Source organism: Idiotropiscis lumnitzeri, chromosome 5 (assembly GCF_059441095.1).
Source record: "Idiotropiscis lumnitzeri isolate Australia: NSW breed Sydney's pygmy pipehorse chromosome 5, RoL_Ilum_1.0, whole genome shotgun sequence".
NCBI classification, from domain to species: Eukaryota; Metazoa; Chordata; class Actinopteri; order Syngnathiformes; family Syngnathidae; genus Idiotropiscis; species Idiotropiscis lumnitzeri.
The window spans coordinates 9,012,709-9,032,964 of record NC_142395.1 but is presented as its reverse complement, the minus strand read 5'-3'; the positions used below and the strand labels follow the sequence as shown (position 1 = coordinate 9,032,964).

At 41.0% G+C, this 20,256-nt stretch overlaps 1 protein-coding gene across 2 annotated transcripts in view; it reads right to left on the bottom strand.

Annotated features, from left to right (window-relative positions):
• Window positions 1–19,558, bottom strand: part of dagla (diacylglycerol lipase, alpha) — a 30,773-nt gene extending 11,215 nt beyond the window's left edge. The window contains exons 1-14 of one of the 2 annotated variants that reach the window (XM_088296258.1): window positions 19,154–19,558; window positions 18,861–19,067; window positions 7,391–7,492; window positions 7,085–7,296; window positions 6,715–6,816; window positions 6,149–6,287; window positions 5,967–6,054; window positions 5,268–5,402; window positions 4,926–5,003; window positions 4,146–4,270; window positions 3,692–3,842; window positions 1,859–1,942; window positions 630–707; window positions 427–507 (exon numbers count right to left, since the gene is read on the bottom strand). In XM_088296258.1, coding sequence (XP_088152384.1) covers window positions 427–507; window positions 630–707; window positions 1,859–1,942; window positions 3,692–3,842; window positions 4,146–4,270; window positions 4,926–5,003; window positions 5,268–5,402; window positions 5,967–6,054; window positions 6,149–6,287; window positions 6,715–6,816; window positions 7,085–7,296; window positions 7,391–7,485 — 1,368 coding nt within the window. In that variant the 5' untranslated portion in view covers window positions 7,486–7,492; window positions 18,861–19,067; window positions 19,154–19,558. The remainder of the gene's footprint in view (window positions 1–426; window positions 508–629; window positions 708–1,858; window positions 1,943–3,691; window positions 3,843–4,145; window positions 4,271–4,925; window positions 5,004–5,267; window positions 5,403–5,966; window positions 6,055–6,148; window positions 6,288–6,714; window positions 6,817–7,084; window positions 7,297–7,390; window positions 7,493–18,860; window positions 19,068–19,153) is intronic. The other variant, XM_088296257.1, reaches the window with a different exon arrangement.
• Between the last annotated feature and the right edge of the window lie 698 nt (window positions 19,559–20,256).

Here is a 20,256-nt window from a genome sequence, read left to right as displayed (position 1 = left end):
GTCAGTATTGAGACCAGTGGTTCTCAACTAGTGGGTCGGGACACAAAAGTGCATTAAGGATCCATTTTGGGTGAGTTGCGCACAGCTAGTAAAAACGTTTCATGCATTCAAATTCAGCTTTTGAATCAATGTTACTTTTGTGTGTTCTCGCAACTAGTTAACTCTGTTGACTAATAAAGTACAACTCAGCCGCTGGTTGCTGGACAAGATAGCGAGCAACAGGCTTTAGATGGTACATAAAACTAATTTTAAACGTCATTTAAAAATAATACTAGATGTGTTTTCAGAGGTTATATTTAAACTAAACAACATATTGTTTTTCTATCAAAGTGGGTCATGAATTTGAAAAAATAGGACAATCGGGGTCCCAAGGTGATGACAGTTGAGAACCGCTGATCTAGACAGAGTGTGAATGCATCTATGTACCAAGTCTCTTCCAAAAGCTTGTGACAATATCATTTCTTGCTCCAGTTTCTTCTTAATGTACTCCGCTGAGTAAACCATCCCCTAAGACAAAAGACCCAAGAACATTAAATGTGGTGGAACTAAGGACAAGAAATCTGCTGCAGTCAGCTCTTAAAAGATGACTGTAGAGTCATTGCACTATAGCGAAATTGTTTCTCTCTGACCTTGTGACCAAGCCAGGTCCCATGCTGCTCCTCCACAGGTAAACGCTCAGAATCCCCCGACAAATCAGTCAAGGCATCCTGATGCCACACACAACAAAACAGGTCAGAATAAACTGAGAAAAAGTGTAGAAAACTAAAAAGTACAACATTCATAAAAAACAGTCGGCGCTAAAATGACAACTATGTAGTTGTTCACTTTACAAACAATGTGAGCCTGGTGCACAACAGGTGTCTATCATTGGAAAAGTGTGGCCTTCACGTTTACTCAAAGTCGCTACTCGTTTTCTATACTGCCAATGTGGTGTTTGTCGTTACTTTTGTCGCAATGCATTGTGGGATGCAGGACGTAAACATCTGGAGCTCTGTCGGGCTTTTGATAACATTGATTGAGCGTTCATACTGCAGACACGTTGCATACGTATCCCATTTATATCCACATACGAAAGGGGCACAGGTCTGATTTAAAAAAAAAAAAAATTGCTTTGTACTGTTCACAGTGCATGAAAAAAAAGAACAAATCAGATATGTGTCGTATGTGGAATAAAAATAAAAATCGGAATTCAGCAGCAGTCTGAACATAGTCTAAAACTAAAAAAGAGGTTTCTGAGATGACTCAGCCGTGACTATCGCTGACGTTTCAGCCTTATGTGCAGGATGGCCGAGTGGTCTAAGGCGCCGCGTTCCGGACCCAGTTTCCCCAGGAGGCCTGGGTTCGAATCTCGTGGCTGCCAGGATGGCCGAGTGGTCTAAGGCGCCGCGTTCAGGACCCAGTCTCCCCAGGAGGCCTGGGTTCGAATCTCGAATTTTGGCTGCCAGGATGGCCGAGTGGTCTAAGGCGCCGCGTTCCGGACCCAGTCTCCCCAGGAGGCCTGGGTTCGAATCTCGTGGCTGCCAGGATGGCCGAGTGGTCTAAGGCGCCGCGTTCAGGACCCAGTCTCCCCAGGAGGCCTGGGTTTGAATCTCGAATTTCCCCATTGTGGGACTAATAAAGGCATTATTATTATTATTATATTATTATTATTATTAACTACTGTAACACCAGTTTCGCTTCAGCGTTACATAAACAACGACATTTATACCAGAGAGCTGCTTTGGTACTATGCATGCGCAGTATGGGAGTTTCTGAACATTGCCTTGAATGTCAGAGCAGATGAGGCGAAGAGAGAAGATACATGGGGCAACGCAGGTTTAGATGTGCAAGTAGTCTTACTGGGCAAAGCCAAATTCACCTTTAGCGATAATGTCCCTCTGATACTGATGACCACCTTCTTCTTTTCATGATCCACTGCCACAAAAAATGGAGTCTCATACACCTAGAAGTAAAATGGATCGAAGACAACAGAACATACTGTGTAAATGGAAAATAGAGAATCACGGCACTGAGGTAGTATCACGATTTGAATGTATCACGTGAGAGGTTAAGTTTAGTTTCATTGAAACTGATCATGCAGAGCAAAGTGTCACATGATCAACATATCAAAAAACAGAATCGATGCACCGTCCCTGGAGAGTACACCACATGGTAATCATTTCAACCACGTCAGCCAGATTGACCTACAGGCTAAAATCTTTATCAGAAAATATTAGCATTTACATTCTACATTTGTTTCCCCCTCAGCATCTTGAGATTCAGTTCATGACAATCACCAAAAGTGTGACAAAGCACACTCTCAGTGGACTACGACACCCACTGAGACTGCATAACTCTCACTCCGCTCACCATCTCTCGTCAACTAAACTAGTGAGCCAAGTGTTATCAAAACAGATACAAACGACAGCCAAAACTAGAAAAGACAAATTTATTAGCATTGCACTGTTTACACAAAACAGTTCATGACAAAAAGTATCAGAGTTTTTTTTTTTTCTGCCTAAATATTTGAGGCACCTACTAATTTCGGGCTGCCACTGGCTATGAAACCTCTGACATCATGCAAAATTGCACTAGTTGGGTTCAATTTTTAACTGCAATTGAGCCATTACACCAATGGGGCATATCAGGCACGGGATCAGTACTTTTCTTTTTTTTTTTTGGCGACAATGAGAGTCATTGGAGCAAGTAATTACAGGAAGTCGAAAAGGTAGAATTCAAATAATTGAGAAGCTGTCGTAAGTCAGGAGTGAAAGTACCTAATTAGCCTCGTGAGATGGAGTTGACCAGTGAAGTGAGCGTTCAGAACAGGATACAGAGGCAAGTTAAGAAGAAGTAATGATATATTTATGCAAAGCCGACATTTGTAAACGTCAAGACATTAAATCACTGTAAATTACATTGATTTTCTAATCTTTCCAGATTTTTCCCCAAATACAGAACCAACAGTTTTGATACGCAATGGGCGTAAACATTTACCAAGCTAACACATACTAAGAAGGAAGCTTTTACCATCTCCAATTCAAATAGCCATTCCATAACCTGCGTTCTCACAGGATTTGGAGCAAAGACGTAAAACATTTTAAGCCAAAGTGATCATTGAATTTGAGCAGGTTTATGTCATGTTCTCACCTAATAGTCTTGCCGTAAAGCCTGATTTGTCACTCCACAGAATTGTTTCCACTGTGATGGCATATTTTACACTATTCCAATCCAATGAGTGACATCGTTTTTGGTGATGTAAGGCGTTTATGCAGCTGCTCGGCCACGGAAACTGCCATGAATGCCCCAGCGCGCAGTTTTAGTGCCGATGTTAATGCCAGATGAAGTTTGGAACTCTGGAGTTAACGAGTCAGCAGAGCAGTGGAAACTCTTACACACTATGCACCTCAGCCTTAAGCGATCCTGATATTTAACGTTACAATGTGTGCCATCTGCTTTCTGAGTAGGTGTGGTTCCTAAACTCTATTTTACTTGAATATGTTTAAATGTTCAGATTACAATGGGGAATATCTAGCAGGTACCACAGTCAAATTCATTGAGCACCTCAGACAACCCATTATTTCACTAATGTTTGCGAAGGCAGACTGCCTGGGTACAAACCTGTTCATAAACTGCCCCACAAAAACAGTCCTTGATATCACCAAAGATCACACACCAACACTTGTAACTGCTTTGCCGCTAGAATACTCACGGCATCATGGCAGGAAGTGTAGACTATGTGAACCTGCTTCAGATCCCGGTCCAAGAATTGTCTGCGTATGGCCAAAACATTACAACCGCAACAATTGTCCTCCTCCACTGTCACTGACTGGGACAAACGTGAGCCAGACATTGATGTGCAGCTGGGGGCAAAGGATGGGGCAAACAGAAAACAGGACATAAAGATGATAAAATATTAAGTGGGAACAAAAGGAACTGTTGTTTAACGTATGTAAAATACATAATCCCTTTGCATTCTGTGTATGAGTATGCGATTAGTTCAACACTGCAAGTAGTGAGTGGGTCTTAGGCGAGCGCTACAGTCTCAATGGATTACCACTTAGCAAGTGTTGATGCATGTAAAAATGTGATCCTTCCAAAAGTGCCACAAGAGACGCATAAGGCAAACTGATCAAAACTGCGTGGGTGTATGTTTGAGTGCTTACGGGCAGGTGCTAACAAGGCGGCACACTCCGCAGGCTGGCTTTCTCATCAGGTACATGGGCCAACCATACGCAGCGAGAGCAAAGAGCATGTAGTAGCACACGTCCTTGTACATGCCCATCTCCGTCTGGGATAGAAGAATACAGATACACATGAAAGCCACAAAAACAAGGAAAAAAAAAAAGATTACAATTGCCATATATTTGCGCCCCCCAAAAAAAATGATAATAATTCAGTATTTCAGTTCTTTGTGAATGGTACTTTACTTTTCATGAATGAATTCATGAAACATTTTATGTTGCATTCTTGTGTGAGATTTCAGTCCCAATTTGGTATTGAAAGAAAATTAATCTCTGGAAAAAAAAAATATAAACATTAATACAGTATGCTGTATTAAGTGAATAGAGAAGGAGTAACTTAATACGAGTTTTCAGGCATGGGAAGAACTCAGCAAAAAAGGACATTGCTGTAACCTAACCATGCATCTACACTTGCACCATTAACATGGCATGATGTCAGTTGCAGCACTTGTGGGCAGTGAGTCTGGTGTGTTAAACTTCACACACTGTCCGCGGTTTGTGACGTTTTTGTCTGTTACGCCTCTGACACCATCAGAACCCATCAAATTTCTGAGTTGACTGAAACCTGCCATTCGACATTGGTGCCTCTCACCCAGGAGAGTGAACGGGAAAAAGTGTAAAACAGGCTTCAATAGGTGGATGGTCGGAATGGTTTTCGGCTTTGGCTTCATATATTCTTCACATTCATAGCTTAAGACTCACCGAGTTCTTAAGGTCCAGATACCTAGTGTTTCTAGTGACAGGCATCCCAGAAAGGAAGGCTAATATATCGTTGTTGCCCTGCAGAGGGAAAATAAAAGAGCAATATATACCGTTTCGAATGAAGCATCAAAAGTGACAACTTGGAAACTAAGGCAATGTTTCTGCTGCATGCGCCACATACGCTGATGCAGACACTACAAGATGAGTGTAAATTAGTGGCTGGGTGATGAGTCAAAGAATGAAAATACAATCAATGTTTTTTTATTGCATTAATGGGGCTCACGAGCATCGCAGGGGGAAGAAAATACACATGTTTCATTTAAAAGAAAGATATTGTAATACCTGGTCAAGGATAGATGATCTTTTAGACCTCTGTGTCTGACGTAGGAGTACCAAGCCAGCAATAATATCACTCGGCACAATGTCCAGGTCTCTGAAGAACTCTGCAAAAAGGCTTGCCACCTCTGAATATGCATCCTGCGGAGTACAGCAGCAAATGTGAGGGCGTGGCGTTATGTGCAGCATCTCTGACAGACTCAAATATGGATCTAGGGGGTCGTGAGTTTACGAGAGTTGAGTTCTGGCAGCAATGTGTCATGAATATGTACATAAGATTCCAGTTGAAATCGACTCAAGGCCTGAGAATCAAAATAGCAGTAAATATTAATGTGAAGAAAAAATAACACAACTAGACATGACAAGATCATTAATTTCATGATCATAATTTCAATATTCCTACTTTGTAAAATAAAAAGAAGTATAAATGTAGTAAGTAAAGAAGATCCGGATTTTATTCAAAAGTATGACCGTGACGCTCCTGAGATCTGGAGACATCAGAGAATAAGCAGCATCTCTTTTTAATCAAAAGAGGTTAAAGCTGGGGAAAAGGTTGCGGCTTATGGGCTGAATTTTACATTATTTTATTTCCTGTTGTTGGTAACCTTGGAACACTCGATGTTGTCACCTTGGGAAACCTCCCTGTATATTGCATATCCCAAAAGCAGTTCTATTTCAGTAAAATAATTCATGTGGTTGGCTCACTGATTGTGTGTCCTGGGTTCTTGTGCAGCACATGAAGAATTTCAGTCTCCTGCTCCAGCTGCTCGCCTGGCCTTCCTCAAGTCTGTGTCTAAATATGGAGTCAATTTGTTAACAAGGAAAATTTGACAATCGGGGTGTGGATGTTCCCATGTGCGCCAACAAATGAGAGTTTGTTTTAGTACCTTAGTGTATATGTTGTAAGGTTTCGTTGACGCCGGCGAGTTGCTTTCAGTTTGACAAATGTCCGACCGGTAGGATCAAAAGTGCACATAAGCGTAATGCAGACGCTAAATATCACTAGCCAGTTGCATGCAACAATCCCTAAAACACAACAAGAATAAGAGGAATACACACTTGAGTATGAGCACAATATATACCACCAGGTATTTTATGTACTGTCATTCATTTGAATACACATGTGGATAGAAACACAAATCAAATGGACTTGCGTTACCAAGTCCCAGTGGACAAGTTGGCAAATGAAGTTTCAACAGGCCTTGACAAGCTGACCCCCCCCCAAAAAAAATCACAAATTTGTTCAAATTTAAACAAATTATAGAATGTTTTACCCCAGTTCATAAATACTGTTGGACAACCCCCAAAAGTGAATTGTGTTCTGCATAGAAAAAATATGCATTGGTGGATTCAGCAGAGGGCGAACGACTACAAATAAAATTCATGCCACTGGGATATGACATCATTTTCACGTCCTCATAAGCAATCGACTTAAAGCCTGTGTTTGACTCACCCAAAGCTAGGTTTTTGGCAGTGACATCAGAGCATGGTTGGTAATACTGAACGAGCCAGGCAATTCCCACCACTGCATACACAAGCTCGACCAGAAGAATGGCTGGAGAGAGAGGAAAAAGGTTGACTAGAATAATCAATATGAGCAAAATCAATCTCCTTTTTCTTGAAACTAAAACTATACCAGAGACCCAGAAAATAAATAAATAAAATATAAATATATATAGATTGAATAGTTATTTGATATTAAATGACGTGATCCCGTTGTCTCTAATACCGGGGAGGCCGCGATGCATGTATGTGTAGAGCGAGAGCGAGAGCGAGAGAGGGAGAGAGAAAGAAAGACATGGCTGAAAAGTGATGCCGCTTACCCAGTCGAATATAGATGACGTATTGCACAGCTTCCCTGGGCTGTGTGTACAGAATGCTGCCTCTCATACTTAACCACATGATGGCACTCTCACAGATAAGACAGCTGACCAAGATGCCCATGTACCCTCGGCCATGGTCGACCAGTGTTATAGAACAGGACTGGTCAGAGCCATAGGGAAGGCCGAACAAAACCACAGAGAGGACTACAAGCCTGAAAATAACAACAAGGTAAAATCATGTAGTAGAAACCCAAAAATAACAATGCAATGAAAAAAAAAACAGTTCTGTGTCAGAAAGTGACTCACCAGATGCAGTGTAACAAAAACAGAAAGAGGGCAGGCAGCACCAGGTCATCACTTCCGACTGACCAGCGCCGCCGAAACATCACCATGCCAGGCATCACTGCCCTGTGAGGACACAGAAGTAACATGAAAAAAATAACAAATATTAAGGGCTGATCCACATGTTCCACATGTTTTTGTCAAGTTACAGCCCAGAAAGCTGGAAACTAAGTCAGCATTTATAAGCAAAGCAGAGGCAAACCATGTATGATGTACAACAATTTTACCATGATGCAGTTATCTAATGTCACACTACCTGGGAAAGGCACTCAAAGGCATTAATTGGTTAAAGTTTAACAGAACACAAAGCTATTAATTGCATAAAATGCATCCATGTTTTTGGAGGACACACAAGAGACAATTCCTCACGCACTTTAAACTAACTGTAAACGGTTCTTGTGAATGAAGGAAAACAAATCTTCTTTGGGTACTTTTGCACTTATGGCCCACTCTTTGGTACTTTAGGAATCAGTGCAAAAAAGGAACACTAAAAGATCAAGCTTCAACCACCTAATAATGGAAAGAAAGGGGGTTGGTGGGCGGTTTGAAAACCAGGACAAATAACATAAGGTCACAAAAAGCTCTGCATGGTGAGCTCTAGCTGGGCAACGATTAACTTCACACAGCGAGGTGAAGTTCACAAGAACAATTTCAAGAAGGGCTTGTGAGAAATATTCGACTTGGTGAACAAAAGAAAGCAAACCTGTATCGACATTAGATGGTATCCTGCAAAAAAGACTTCTTATCATGGGCCTGATCATTTTCTTGTTGAAAAGTACAGCAGAGTTCATTGTCGTTGCCTCTGGTCATAAACCAACTGAAATGGCAAAACCACAGGAGGAGGGAAGGAAGAGGGGAGCCACAGAGAGGCTGATGCAGGCCTTATGATACCGACACAGGCTGATCTAGCCTTAATGGTGAACTCCACTATAGGAGCTTTGTTTAAACAAAATCCATCATGTCGATTTATTTTTCAATAAATGTGACAAAGACGAAAAATGCTGAGCAAAAGACATATATTCATTGTTTTGATCAGTCTGTTGCGATGATTTTTCAGTCACTGAGAAAGCGCCAGCACCCGCCTTGTTCCAACCTTAAATAGCACAGTCATTACAGTTATTAAAAGTCTTCTTTGGCATTTTGCCATAAAAAAATTAATAATACTAATTAAAACGCCAAGTGAGAGCTGCATCATTGCCCAGTTAAAGTCGCTAATGTAAGATAGCTGGAGTTGATTTACACCGCAGCAAATAAACGGTATGCTGTGATATACTGTTTGATGCATTTCAATGGGTTATGTGAACTCACACGTCGCCAACACCAGGCAAAACTGTGACATATGAATGACCGAGTCATTGGTCCATGGCATCCAGAAGAATGTTATCCTGTGAGCTAGCCACCGGCTAGCGTAATAAACCGTTGACTTTTGCTGATGTATGTCTGTTGAGTAGACCCACCCGCAGAATACAAAATAATGCAGTGGCGATTTGGACGGCCCTGCCGCCGGGGCGCGAGCCAGCAAGCGAGCTAGCCGGCTATGTAGCAGCTAGCTACCACTAGCAAGCTATTTGGCTCGGCAGGGCCGCCCATATTTTTAGCATGAGGGATCTTACAAGCAAACTGCATGCGGTGGTACAAATGATCAAAGTTATTATTTCTCACTAACTCACAATTGCAACAACTAGCCTGTGATAAAATGGCAGGGGCGTAGTACTTAATTGTGGAGGTAGGCCAACTCATATCAGGAGCCCAAGTATGTCATTTTATTCATGCCCAAAAAACATGGACAGCTGATAAGGTGAAAAACAGGTTAATGCTATTGCTCAAAAATGAGTACTAAATTGTTCTAAGTCTGCACATTTTCATAACTCATCTTCAAACAATCACAAAAACTACTTTACAATTTCTTAATGAGATCAAAGGAGCCAATTCTAAATTAGTCATTACATTGCTAATCGGCCTGTGTTAAAGATTCAGGGAAAGATTCATCAGAACGTCCATGTTGCATTAACACCACTCAGTAATAAAATAGCATGTGTAGTTTAGGATGTAAAGCTTATATGTCGTTAAATGACGGGTTGTCACCTGGATTCAACCCAAATTGGCGTCAATTGGAAGTTGAAACCATGGCCTCAAGAAATGATTGACGTTGACTGGTTGGAGTGAATAAAAAAATTGAGTTTGATCACATGGGCAACACGGCCAATCGAGTTCATTAACGCGGTGTTGAAATATTTAGGTTGAAACAGGTGGAGGGAGCAAGAGTGACGACTGTTGAGTAGCACAGCTGACTCCATTCATTCGAATGAAAGCCATTTGTCTGCTGCTTGTCAAACAATATGTAAATAAGATGATATGAAAAGCCAAGTGTCCTTGAAGGAATTTGATCACATTGAAGTGCTCGTGTGAAAAGTTAATGTCCATGTGGAGTTGTCACACTCCTTCCCCAATCTGGAAGACAAGGCCTCACCAATTCATAGAAGTCTTGAATTGTGTTAATAAAATAAACAAAAATAAAACTCTTGGGTTTTCTAATTTGGCCACAAAGGCCAATAGGAAATTGACTTGAATATGTAATGTTAACTGTTTTGTGTCCACATTTTACTTTTTGTTTTGCTGCCATGTAATTTTTTAAGGTGACCCACCCAAAGACTTTTATACGTACCGAATTGTGACATTAATGCAAAAAAGCTTGCATGTCAGAGACAAGGAATGCCGTAACTTCTACAGTCTTTGGTCTTGGTGAATCAACTTTCACATGTATAGCAATTTTCTACCAATTAAGGCACTCTAACCACTTCACACATTTCGCATTCACACATTAATGGCGCAGCATCAGGAGCAACTGAGTTCAGTTCAATAACTTGCTCTAGGACACTTCGACATGGTCATAAGAGCCAGGGATTGAAACCAAAACCCCTGGTTTGGGAGACGACCACTCTAAAACTGATCCGTGCCGCTCCCTATGAAATTCATCCATCTTCAGGCGTTTACTCAGTCGTGCACCCTCCATTGCTAAACAATCAGCTGGTCATTTATTTTAACAAAGTTAAGCTACACTATCAATCGATGCTTGTCGTATGCGTGTGAGCAGGCGCAAGCATGCATGTGTGTATGTTCTCTAGGTGGGAAGACGAGGCATCAAAACTAGGCTCACAAGAACAGTTCTTACGCTCTCAAAACACGCTTTTGTACAAATCTTCCTACTTTTAATTGTGACACAACTACTTAGCCAGGAAGACTTATTCAATGTCATATTTTTATTTTTTGTCTTTAAGTATCGGTCGCTGATATCGGCTGCCTTCACAAGAATTCAATACCTTGAAATGAGACTGGCATCAGTCCGATACCTGGTAATGGTATAACTTGGGGTTACTCACCCGTCCCTGATAAATGCTGTATCTTTCAAACTAATATTCTCAGTCGTGACCTGGTCTTGTTTATCTGACTGCCTGTAAATATAATTAAGTATACAGCAGCAAATACTTTACTGGATGTAGACTTTGTAGATTGTACTTAGCATTCAAATTGACACCCAAGCGCTTTAATGCGAAGAAAAAAAAATGTATTGGCAACACCACCTACTTAACACTCACCAGGGATGTGTAAAACAGAAAAATACCAGCATTTCCTTGCAGCAGATCTGGAAGCATGTAAATGCACATTATTCCATATACGCTATAACAGATGTATAAGTCCTGTGACTGAGTGCCTTTTCTGATTGCTCGTCTCTTTAATGGCAGCATAAATGTCAAAGGGAGCAGGCACATATGTCCATACATTTATCAATGAATATTACTTATCGATTGATTCGCTAACTTGCAAGTAAAATACAAGTCCTCATTGTAAGGGTAGTTATTTTCTTCCATATCCTGAGAAGAATATCTGGTCATGCTCATACCACAGGACCAGACAGACTTCATTAATTTAAAAAAAAAAAAAAATCAACTACCCAATACCCAATGGAATAACATACTGAGATAGTGAGACCCAGACTTAATTCAATTATGAAGTGACTAGGCAGTAAGATGATTAATGGCGCTTGGAGAGGTCAATAAATACTCAAACCAGACAATGGCAGATATAAAATTCAAAGACAGTTAGAGGACAGGACACTCACACAACCATAGGAATACAAAATTTGACGAAACATGATGTGACGTATGATATAAAATTCTTTGATTCACTAACCCATACAATGACTCAATGGAAAGCTAAGAGCATTTGAGGTCAGAGTTTCAGCACATTCTTCCAATGATTTAAGCGCACAAAATGGAACAAACAAACACGACAAATTAGAAAGTGAAATAGACGACAATGGGGAAGATGATCACCTGCTTTTTAAATTACGAAAGGAGAGCAAATCAACATGCAAAAACACCCAGGGAAACCTAACTAGCAAAAAACAAAAACAAAAAAAAAACTATTTAAATCAATCATCCACTAATGCATTTGCTCTACTTTTTAAGACTTTTTTTTTAAAGACTTGTCATCTGGAAAATGTTCTTAATTGCTTAAACTGATTCCAATAGTTGCATCCATGGAGTGCCTGCTCACCCATCAAGTGTGAAATTCCACAACAGTAGTGTTTCTTGTCTGCTTCTTTTTTTTTTGTTGCCATTTTCTATTAATGTATTGGTGAGTGACTTTTGAATTTCTCCAGATTGTGAAAGGATGGTGTGGCTAATTTAGAGATATTACCGACGTACATTGAAGTCCTCTGCCTGTAACTCGTCAGCTAGACATGGTGACGAACTGCCATTTTCAAACATGATTACTGTTTATCTAAGCGCAAAAGGTAAGAACACTTTCAGTGTTAGCTTCAGGTGGCCGCCACATGCAAGGAGTTAAGTTTTCGGAGGAGTGGTGGAGGAGAAGGATATTTGGCGCTGTGTCCACTTCCTGTGCTTGGTGTGGAAACACACACAATTCCACCAGTGTAATTCACCCGCTTGTAAACACTGCCTCCATGAGTGAAAATAAGAATTATGCATTTACATCATTTTGTTTGTTGTTGTTTTTTTTTTTTTTACAGCAGCTTTCTTTTTTTTAAAGAGCAAGCGCCATGTCGAAATTTGTAGCTGCATCCACTGTCATCATGGTCATGAAGCAAGGGGTTAAGCAATAGTTGGAAGTTTTTTTTCAACCAGAGCATGACAAGTGGATGTCAAGTGTGATGTTCTCTAGTATCTGCCAGAATATTTTTAAAAACACATTTACGTTGATAAAAACAAAAAGGGATAAAAAATGAATAAATAAATTGTAATGTTAACCATCCATCTATCCATTATCTGAGCTACTTTTACACACGAGGGTCGCGGGGATGCAGGAGGCTATCCCAGCTGTGTTCCAGTTTTTAATTTATTTTAAGTATTGTACATTTTTTGCAGGCCAAAGGAAACTTACTGTATGTGGAACTGTATCACCGATTCATTTTTTTCTTTAATCAGATAACTGAAAATACCATTACAGTAAATGTACAGACCAGGACAGCTTGACATCATATGATAACCACATGCTGTTATGTTAATCAGTTTTTCTGATTAATCACTCAAATGTCTCTGAAATTAATCTTTAGCTCTCAGCACGGCACACAATACAGACATCATGCTGAAAGGACCTCAAGTAGTATTTTTGCTACAAACCAAACGCACTGTCAATTTAACCTGCCAGAATTATTACAGCCTCCCATAAAAAGACACACACTCATCTCATCACAGTCAATTAAACAACACAAGCATACTCAGACTCTGGTGCATTACTAATTAAAATCTTTTCAGAGTAGAACTATTCAGCTCTGACCTGTGGTGTGATAACAGTAGTCTAATATTTACATTGCATTTCTCAAAAAAGGTAATGGCGTTTTGTTTCGCAAAGCTTTCACATTTGCCATTCTGAAACATTTGGCTCATTTCCGCTGTTGGCGACTTGCTGCAAAGATTTGAGGATCGCCGGTTGGTTGGTTCAAGTCCTGCTTTAGGCCAAAGCAATAATGCAATGGACAGTTTGCAAGATGAGAGGCGCCAGTGGAATTCAGAAGCCTTGTCATTAGTGCCTTTTAGCAGGACACCGAATACCACACTACAATAAGTTGCACATCTGATTTTTGGTTTTGTGGTAAGGGAACTTTGCTTGTCAATGACTCTCTTGAGGAATAATTGTGTACCATTGCTGTACCTGAACTGAAGCTGTTTTTACACTTTACACCATTTCGTACCCTGAAATAACTAAATAATCTTAAACCTGACTCATACGGACTTTCTATGCAACAATACTACATGGGTCACGCTCATCTGAGTCCTTGTGAATCAAAAGGGCAGTCGTACATTTTGTGAAAAGACGTACACATCCCTGCACGTGAGCAGCGCCTTTGTGCGACACAGTGTATGGCTGCCTGCCAGGCCCCGACCCCTACACACGTGACCCAACAACAATGATGTAACAACAATGACAAGGCTCCCGGTCTGTCATTATAGCTTTGTCTTTGACATGTACAATGAAACAAGCAAGAGTACTCATTATTTGCCTGTTAAAGTAAGTTTAAGTCGTGGATATGTATTAAACGCTTAAAATAGTAAAGTCCACAATTTCAAACCGCCCAAATCCCAATGCATCGCAATATATAACTTCATAGCCACACCTGATGGAGACCATATGATGTCAACAAACCAGTAAAGCCCAGTAGGCAAACAGCAGGTTGATCTGGGATGACTTGCAGCTGGTGTTCCTCCCATCGCCTGTCACTCCAGAACAAGCCAAGCGGTGGCACAAAGGCCGCCTAGGCTCCGACTCACTATCATTTCTTCTCCCTCTCAATTGCTAATGTAAACATGGCAAAAGAAAGCATTTTGTTTGACTTGCAAACATGCCCACTCTTAACAGACCATACAAACTGGTTGAACAACAAACAGGCCAAATACCTTATCAGTAACCGGGGGGAAATAAATACCAAGTCGACTTGATGAACGATGTCGCTACTGTTTCACTCATACAAATAATGTGGGAACACTGCAGTCTTTTCTTGCTTTTTCTGCATAAAAAAAAGAGAATATTCAGATTTTAACCACACGGTACGTACAAATTAAGTTTGGTCTTTCTTCATGTTTGATTTTAGTCAGAAGACTGAGGTTGTAACAAAAAATTGCTGAAATATTACAAATTGGAGAAAAAATATGGTAATAATAGATTGTAGAATGTGTAATGACGCAAAGTTGTTAAGAAGGAGCAGTACAGAAGCCAATCAGACCGTGACTGCTTTTGCAGTTAACTTGGCATTCAGGCTAAAATTCCAAAGGAAAAATAATTCAGAAGCCCAAAGCAAATGGGGCAACAACAAGGACGAGACAAAGTACCTCAGCACCAGCAAAAGTCACTTGCCTATATGTTGCATCACTCTTTTTATTTTGCAAGTACCTTATTTGATTGGCTTAATTTTTTTTTAAAGTTTTGTGATAAACCAGACTAAAAAAAGAACAGCGACAATAGATAATATTTTTGCTAATGATTTTTTTTTTTGTCTTGTCTTTACATTTTTTAACTACTACCAACCACAGAGAATGTGGCATATATGTACAGCAATTAAGTCTGATGATGGGTAAGTCTAACTCCTGGAATGGATTGAGCCGATCATCAATCATCGATCAAAAGGCCATCTGGATATTACTGTGTCAGAATTAATCAACATTTTCAGAGAAAATACTGTTGCAAGAGGCTTGATCCTTGTTTTTATCATTACTAAAATAATATCTAATAGTATGTACATCATAATGCTAATATAAAAGAGACTTTGTGGAGCCTGAACACACAAGTCACATCTCCATGCATGCATTGAGGCTGTAGAGAATGTCGAGCTCGATACACTGAACTGGTATGATAGTTCCCAGTTCTCCACTTTCATCTCGCCTAGAGTGAGAATTACATTGCTTTAAAGAGTCCCTTCAGCTTTTGTCACATCCACATCCACTTCTCGCTGTTTCTAATCAGCCTGTCGCTCCACAACCCATCACAAGACAGCAGCATGCTGTCCATCCAAATGAAACCCTCCCTCTCATTTCTCTAGTCCTCCCTCCCATTCTTCACTCTTCCCTCTCCTAATGCTCTCTCCTTCGCCTTCCTACCCACACACTCATTCACTATTCATATTTTAGAGGACATTTGTGAGCATGGAAACAAGTGAGTGTGCATCTGCACCATTTTCGGTGCAGAGAAAACTTACATTTTCTCTTCTCGCCTTGCTCTTCCTTATCTAACAAAGCCAGATTTTGGTTTTTGGTTTACCACTGCTCATCTTTTTTTAGACTGAAAGCCATGTGCCACTCACTCCTACTCTCCCTCTGCCTCTTTCTCCATCTTTTTCTCCCACCGCCACCCACTCAATCCTTTTCACCTCCTTCCTCTCCATTTTTTTCGTGGTTCAGCCGATGTATTACTGTTTGTATGTGCCTGTTTGTGTATAAGGACGCTTGCCAGTGCTGAGATGCAAATGCGAACTGCCAACCTGTCTGTAGTGGACCACCACAAACCATGTGAAATCATGCATATCTTGGTCAGATACTGAAAATGTGGCGACACGATGACTGCAGCCACAGACTCTCTTTAAAATTTAATCAAACATCATAAACAGACATTACGTGCAATACAATTTAGTTGAAAAGGAGCCAATCGTGACTTGGCTCCAAAACCACATGATATCAGTTTCTGCAAGGCCCATTGGACACGGCGGAATATACTTGCACCTCACATACACAGAACAAAACTAGAGCACAGCTCGTACCATAGTGCCGTGGTCTTCTGATATTTTATAAATTGCTCTGTGCATGATGACAAAGATCTAACATTTGAGTCACGGCAATGCAATCCGATCCTTAAGAGATACTTACCACTGAATCCACAAGTCAGAAACAAATTCGACCCAATTACTAACCTGTTTAAGATAATTTCCCATCAAGTTAACCAATCAAGTAACTCTCGAGGAATATTTTGCTTTGGAGCTAGAAGACAACTGATAACCCAATTTCTCCATGATTGTTTGTAACAACAGGAGTAGTTATCACTGCACAGTTGTCAAATAGAGCGAAATATATAACAAATAACATTTCCATTCACAGACAATAAAACTCGAGTTAAGGGTGCAACAAAGCATGAAGTTAGTAACAGAGTGCTTCCATGCCTTTGCTGGGATTTGAAATAATTGTGAGCTAAACCACTTAGCTGCAAGAAATGTCAAGAGTTTTCAGGGAGACTAAGTTGTTGATACCTTTTGCATACCTACTCAAACATTAATCTTCACCTTGTAAATCTTTGGATTGACCAACAAATCTGCAAGACCTGTAAATCCTTCCTCTCTTCTTACTTCGGCATACCCTTTGAACAAAAATGAGTACTATAATTTATTGAAAAATATTATTTTGGATGTGAAGGTGTTGCTTAGCTCCCATCGACAACATATCAATCTACACATTTCAAACAACCCAGAACCAAAGGATAAGTCAACTCCCCGGATTCAGCAGCTACAGAATATAATCAAAATTATGAAGGGATCATACTTTGTACATGCACTAGTTGGTATGCATATATTTTGTATCTGTTAAAATACCAATACAAATGGCGGTAATGAGACATTTAATCAATAACTATTATAAATACACCACATGAAAAAAACAAATTTGCTGTGTTTAGTTGTTGCACCATTTTCAATGGGGAACCAAACACAGTGGTGCAGTGGAGCAACACTCAATAGTCTGAAAAGAATTGTCTCTTAAGAGGTATTTGTCATGTAAACATACTCAAATGGGCTTACAATGACAATTAACAAAAATATCCCACAATATCCATCATCATGTGAAAGGACAGTAGACGTGTACTTTTACTCCATTTCAAAACTCAATAATATGGAGAAAAGAGAAGGGTTGCATCAGGGCACCAAAAAAGAGGTAGTGACTTTCTCAAATATGGACTGTTTTTCCAAACAGAGACACACAGTCATATTTGTCAAGTCACCCTGGAGATGGCCACTATCCTAAAGGCTTCAAGCCCGTGGGGATAGAATTGAACACGGTGTACAAACACTATTGGTTAGGATCTAAATGACAGGGGAATAGCTTGAGTGCCTCATTATGCTAAAGAATTTACAATTTGCGGGTTTAAAGTGTATATCTGAAGAGGTCAACTTACAAAAGGAATATTTAAGTGCGTTTCATGAGATTCTAATTCTAACAGACGGTTGAGAGACTCAAATTTATGAATAACTGGGAATTTGTCCTCAATATAAAAATATGAGTAAATGAATATAAACCTCATTGTAGAAAGATCCCACTCAATGTGGAACAAGTTCTCTGCTATTGGCTGGCATCCAGTTCAGGGTGTACCCTGCTTCTTGCCCAAAGACGGCTGGAATAGGCTACAACACATTCGCGACCCTTGTGAGGAAAAGCGGCTTGGATAATTGATGGATGGATGAATTAAACTTTCACAGTTCTTTCATAAATTTCTGTGCATTGTGGCACATTAAAATTGGGGGTCTCAAACATGAGGCCTGAGGGCCAATTAAGTCCCAATGATTGATATTGTGTGGCCTCCTCCCTACTTGACCACGTTTACTGATAGTGGGGCCTGCATGTTTTCTCGGATACAACTTTTTGCCGAGTCATTTTCTGAATCGTTTCCCTGGGCAGTACAGTATTTTACCCTTCCTAACTGCTTGCACTGGAGATCAGGCTTGTCACAGCATCTGATGATGTTTATCAACAAGTTAGACATTGCAAACTCAAAAATGTTCGTCCGATGGTTGAAATCAGGAAGTGGCCATAGGAAATATATCCATCAACCCAGGGCAATCATTTTTTTTTTCAAAATCTGCCGAGAAGAGAACAGTTGGCAGAGGCAAGATTTATGTTTATTGAACCGTTTATGTTCTGAAATGTTGATAGATTGAAAAGGTGGGAGTTATTTTGTGTGTGTGCGTGTGCATGTGCGTGTGTACCAAATACGTGATGCAGCTCAGTCGCACCCAGACTATAGCTCCAGTCACATCCTGGTAAACTGAGTTCGAGAACCCCTCATTCAATAAAACGGTGTCCCGTTAGTGTGACACTTTGGAGAGTTAATCAGGTGTCATTCTCCATGCCCTGTCATATACAGCACCCTTTAAAGCTATTGTAATTATAAAGGATAAACAATGACAGTGTCATCGATGAGAAGACTTCAGGTGATTGTGAGCGTCGGCATCCAACAAACACGTGCATGAGCACAAGCAGTCGCGTTGCAGTGATGACAGCATCCTGCGGGCCTAGCGAGTTGTGATGTGGCCTACTCATGTGTCCAAAATCAGTAGGAAACATTGTTTAAAAGGTGGGCTGTTCAACTGAAAGCCCGGACATAAAGGGTGGATGTTTATTTATTGACCGGTGTTCGCCCGGTGGCCGCTGCTTCTCACCTGAATTTTGACGCTGCCTTGCCACGAACCACTGCATCGGTTCCGCTTGCTCGCCCATATCCCCCCGACTGGAGACGAGCCTCGTCAGACTCGTTCTCCGCGACACCGTCTCAAAGATGCTGGAGGAAGGAGGAAGTCCGTAAACGCCTCCGTGAAAGGTTTTAAGACAACTGGCCAGATGTCAATCGAGCTGACAGATGAATGGACCTGGAAACGTCAAATAATCAGATCCGCAGCCGTCCACTGTGATGATTGTCAGCGCAACACGTCTTCAGCTGTGGCAGCTCACTCACCGTGGATCCTTTCTCGTGCTTCTCCAGCCTAGCTAGACAAGGTTAGGATACAATCCACGGAACAAGACTTTCGCAAAAGGATGAACCCGCGTCACGTTGCAGTCAGTGGCGTGTATGTGCTACCGGTCGCCGGACAACTCCCGAACCCCAGCAACGAGAGGCAAACAAGGCAGCATTCCACGAGAAACGGGCCCATCCCCCGGCACATACATATCTACAATGAATTGCGTACGAAGACGCAGTCCCCCTTCCGCGTTCCGCTGCGCATATCACGTACCGCGTTTTGATTGCGCATACCTGACTCGTTTCTTAAACGGAGGGCACGCGAGAAATATTGCAGAGAAAGGGCGCCACTGGTGGTTTGTGAATATCAAGAAGTCCGCTATTGCTCCAAAGATGAGACAGCTTGGGTGAGATGTTTACCTGCCAAGAGAGCGCGCATTCGCACCAAGGAAATAGTGGAACGTTGGGGTTTTGTTGTTTTTTTGTCTATTGAATGTATTGATGGGCAATCAAACGCCATATCAGCAAAAGAAATACTGCCTCAAGCGACTTGGTTTGAAAGCACAGTCAGTGGCAACATTTCGATGCAGCACAACATTCACAGAAATGGGGGTTTGTAAGTGTCATAAAGAAACCCGACGGACCAAAATCAGTGTATCTTGACTCATTACCCTTCTTCGGTGCGGCCACACTGGGCGTGGATCCCTGTCAAATCATTAAAGAAACACATGAAGCAAACTCACTTTCTTGGGCTTTTGAAACATCGCAACCCGAAGTCACAGTGACAAATTTTTACCAAGGCATTAGGTAAAAGCATGACGAAATTGTTAAGCTTAATGTACGTAATTTTGAACGAGAAAGGATGCAGTGGTGATTAGAAGAACAAAAAAAAAACGGGACAGAAATCGTGACCAGGTATCGGTGTCTGCCATGGCCAGGTGGAGCTGTTTGAAAATTCGACTGCAAGAAGGGAAAAGGAATACCGTTATTCCCTGTTGGCCAACACAAAAGTAAAGCGGTAGTTTAGTTTCTAGTTTCCCCTTGTTTTAAGGCACTGGGACGCCATCTGGAGGGTGTCATAACGTAAGCTTGTGTGCTGA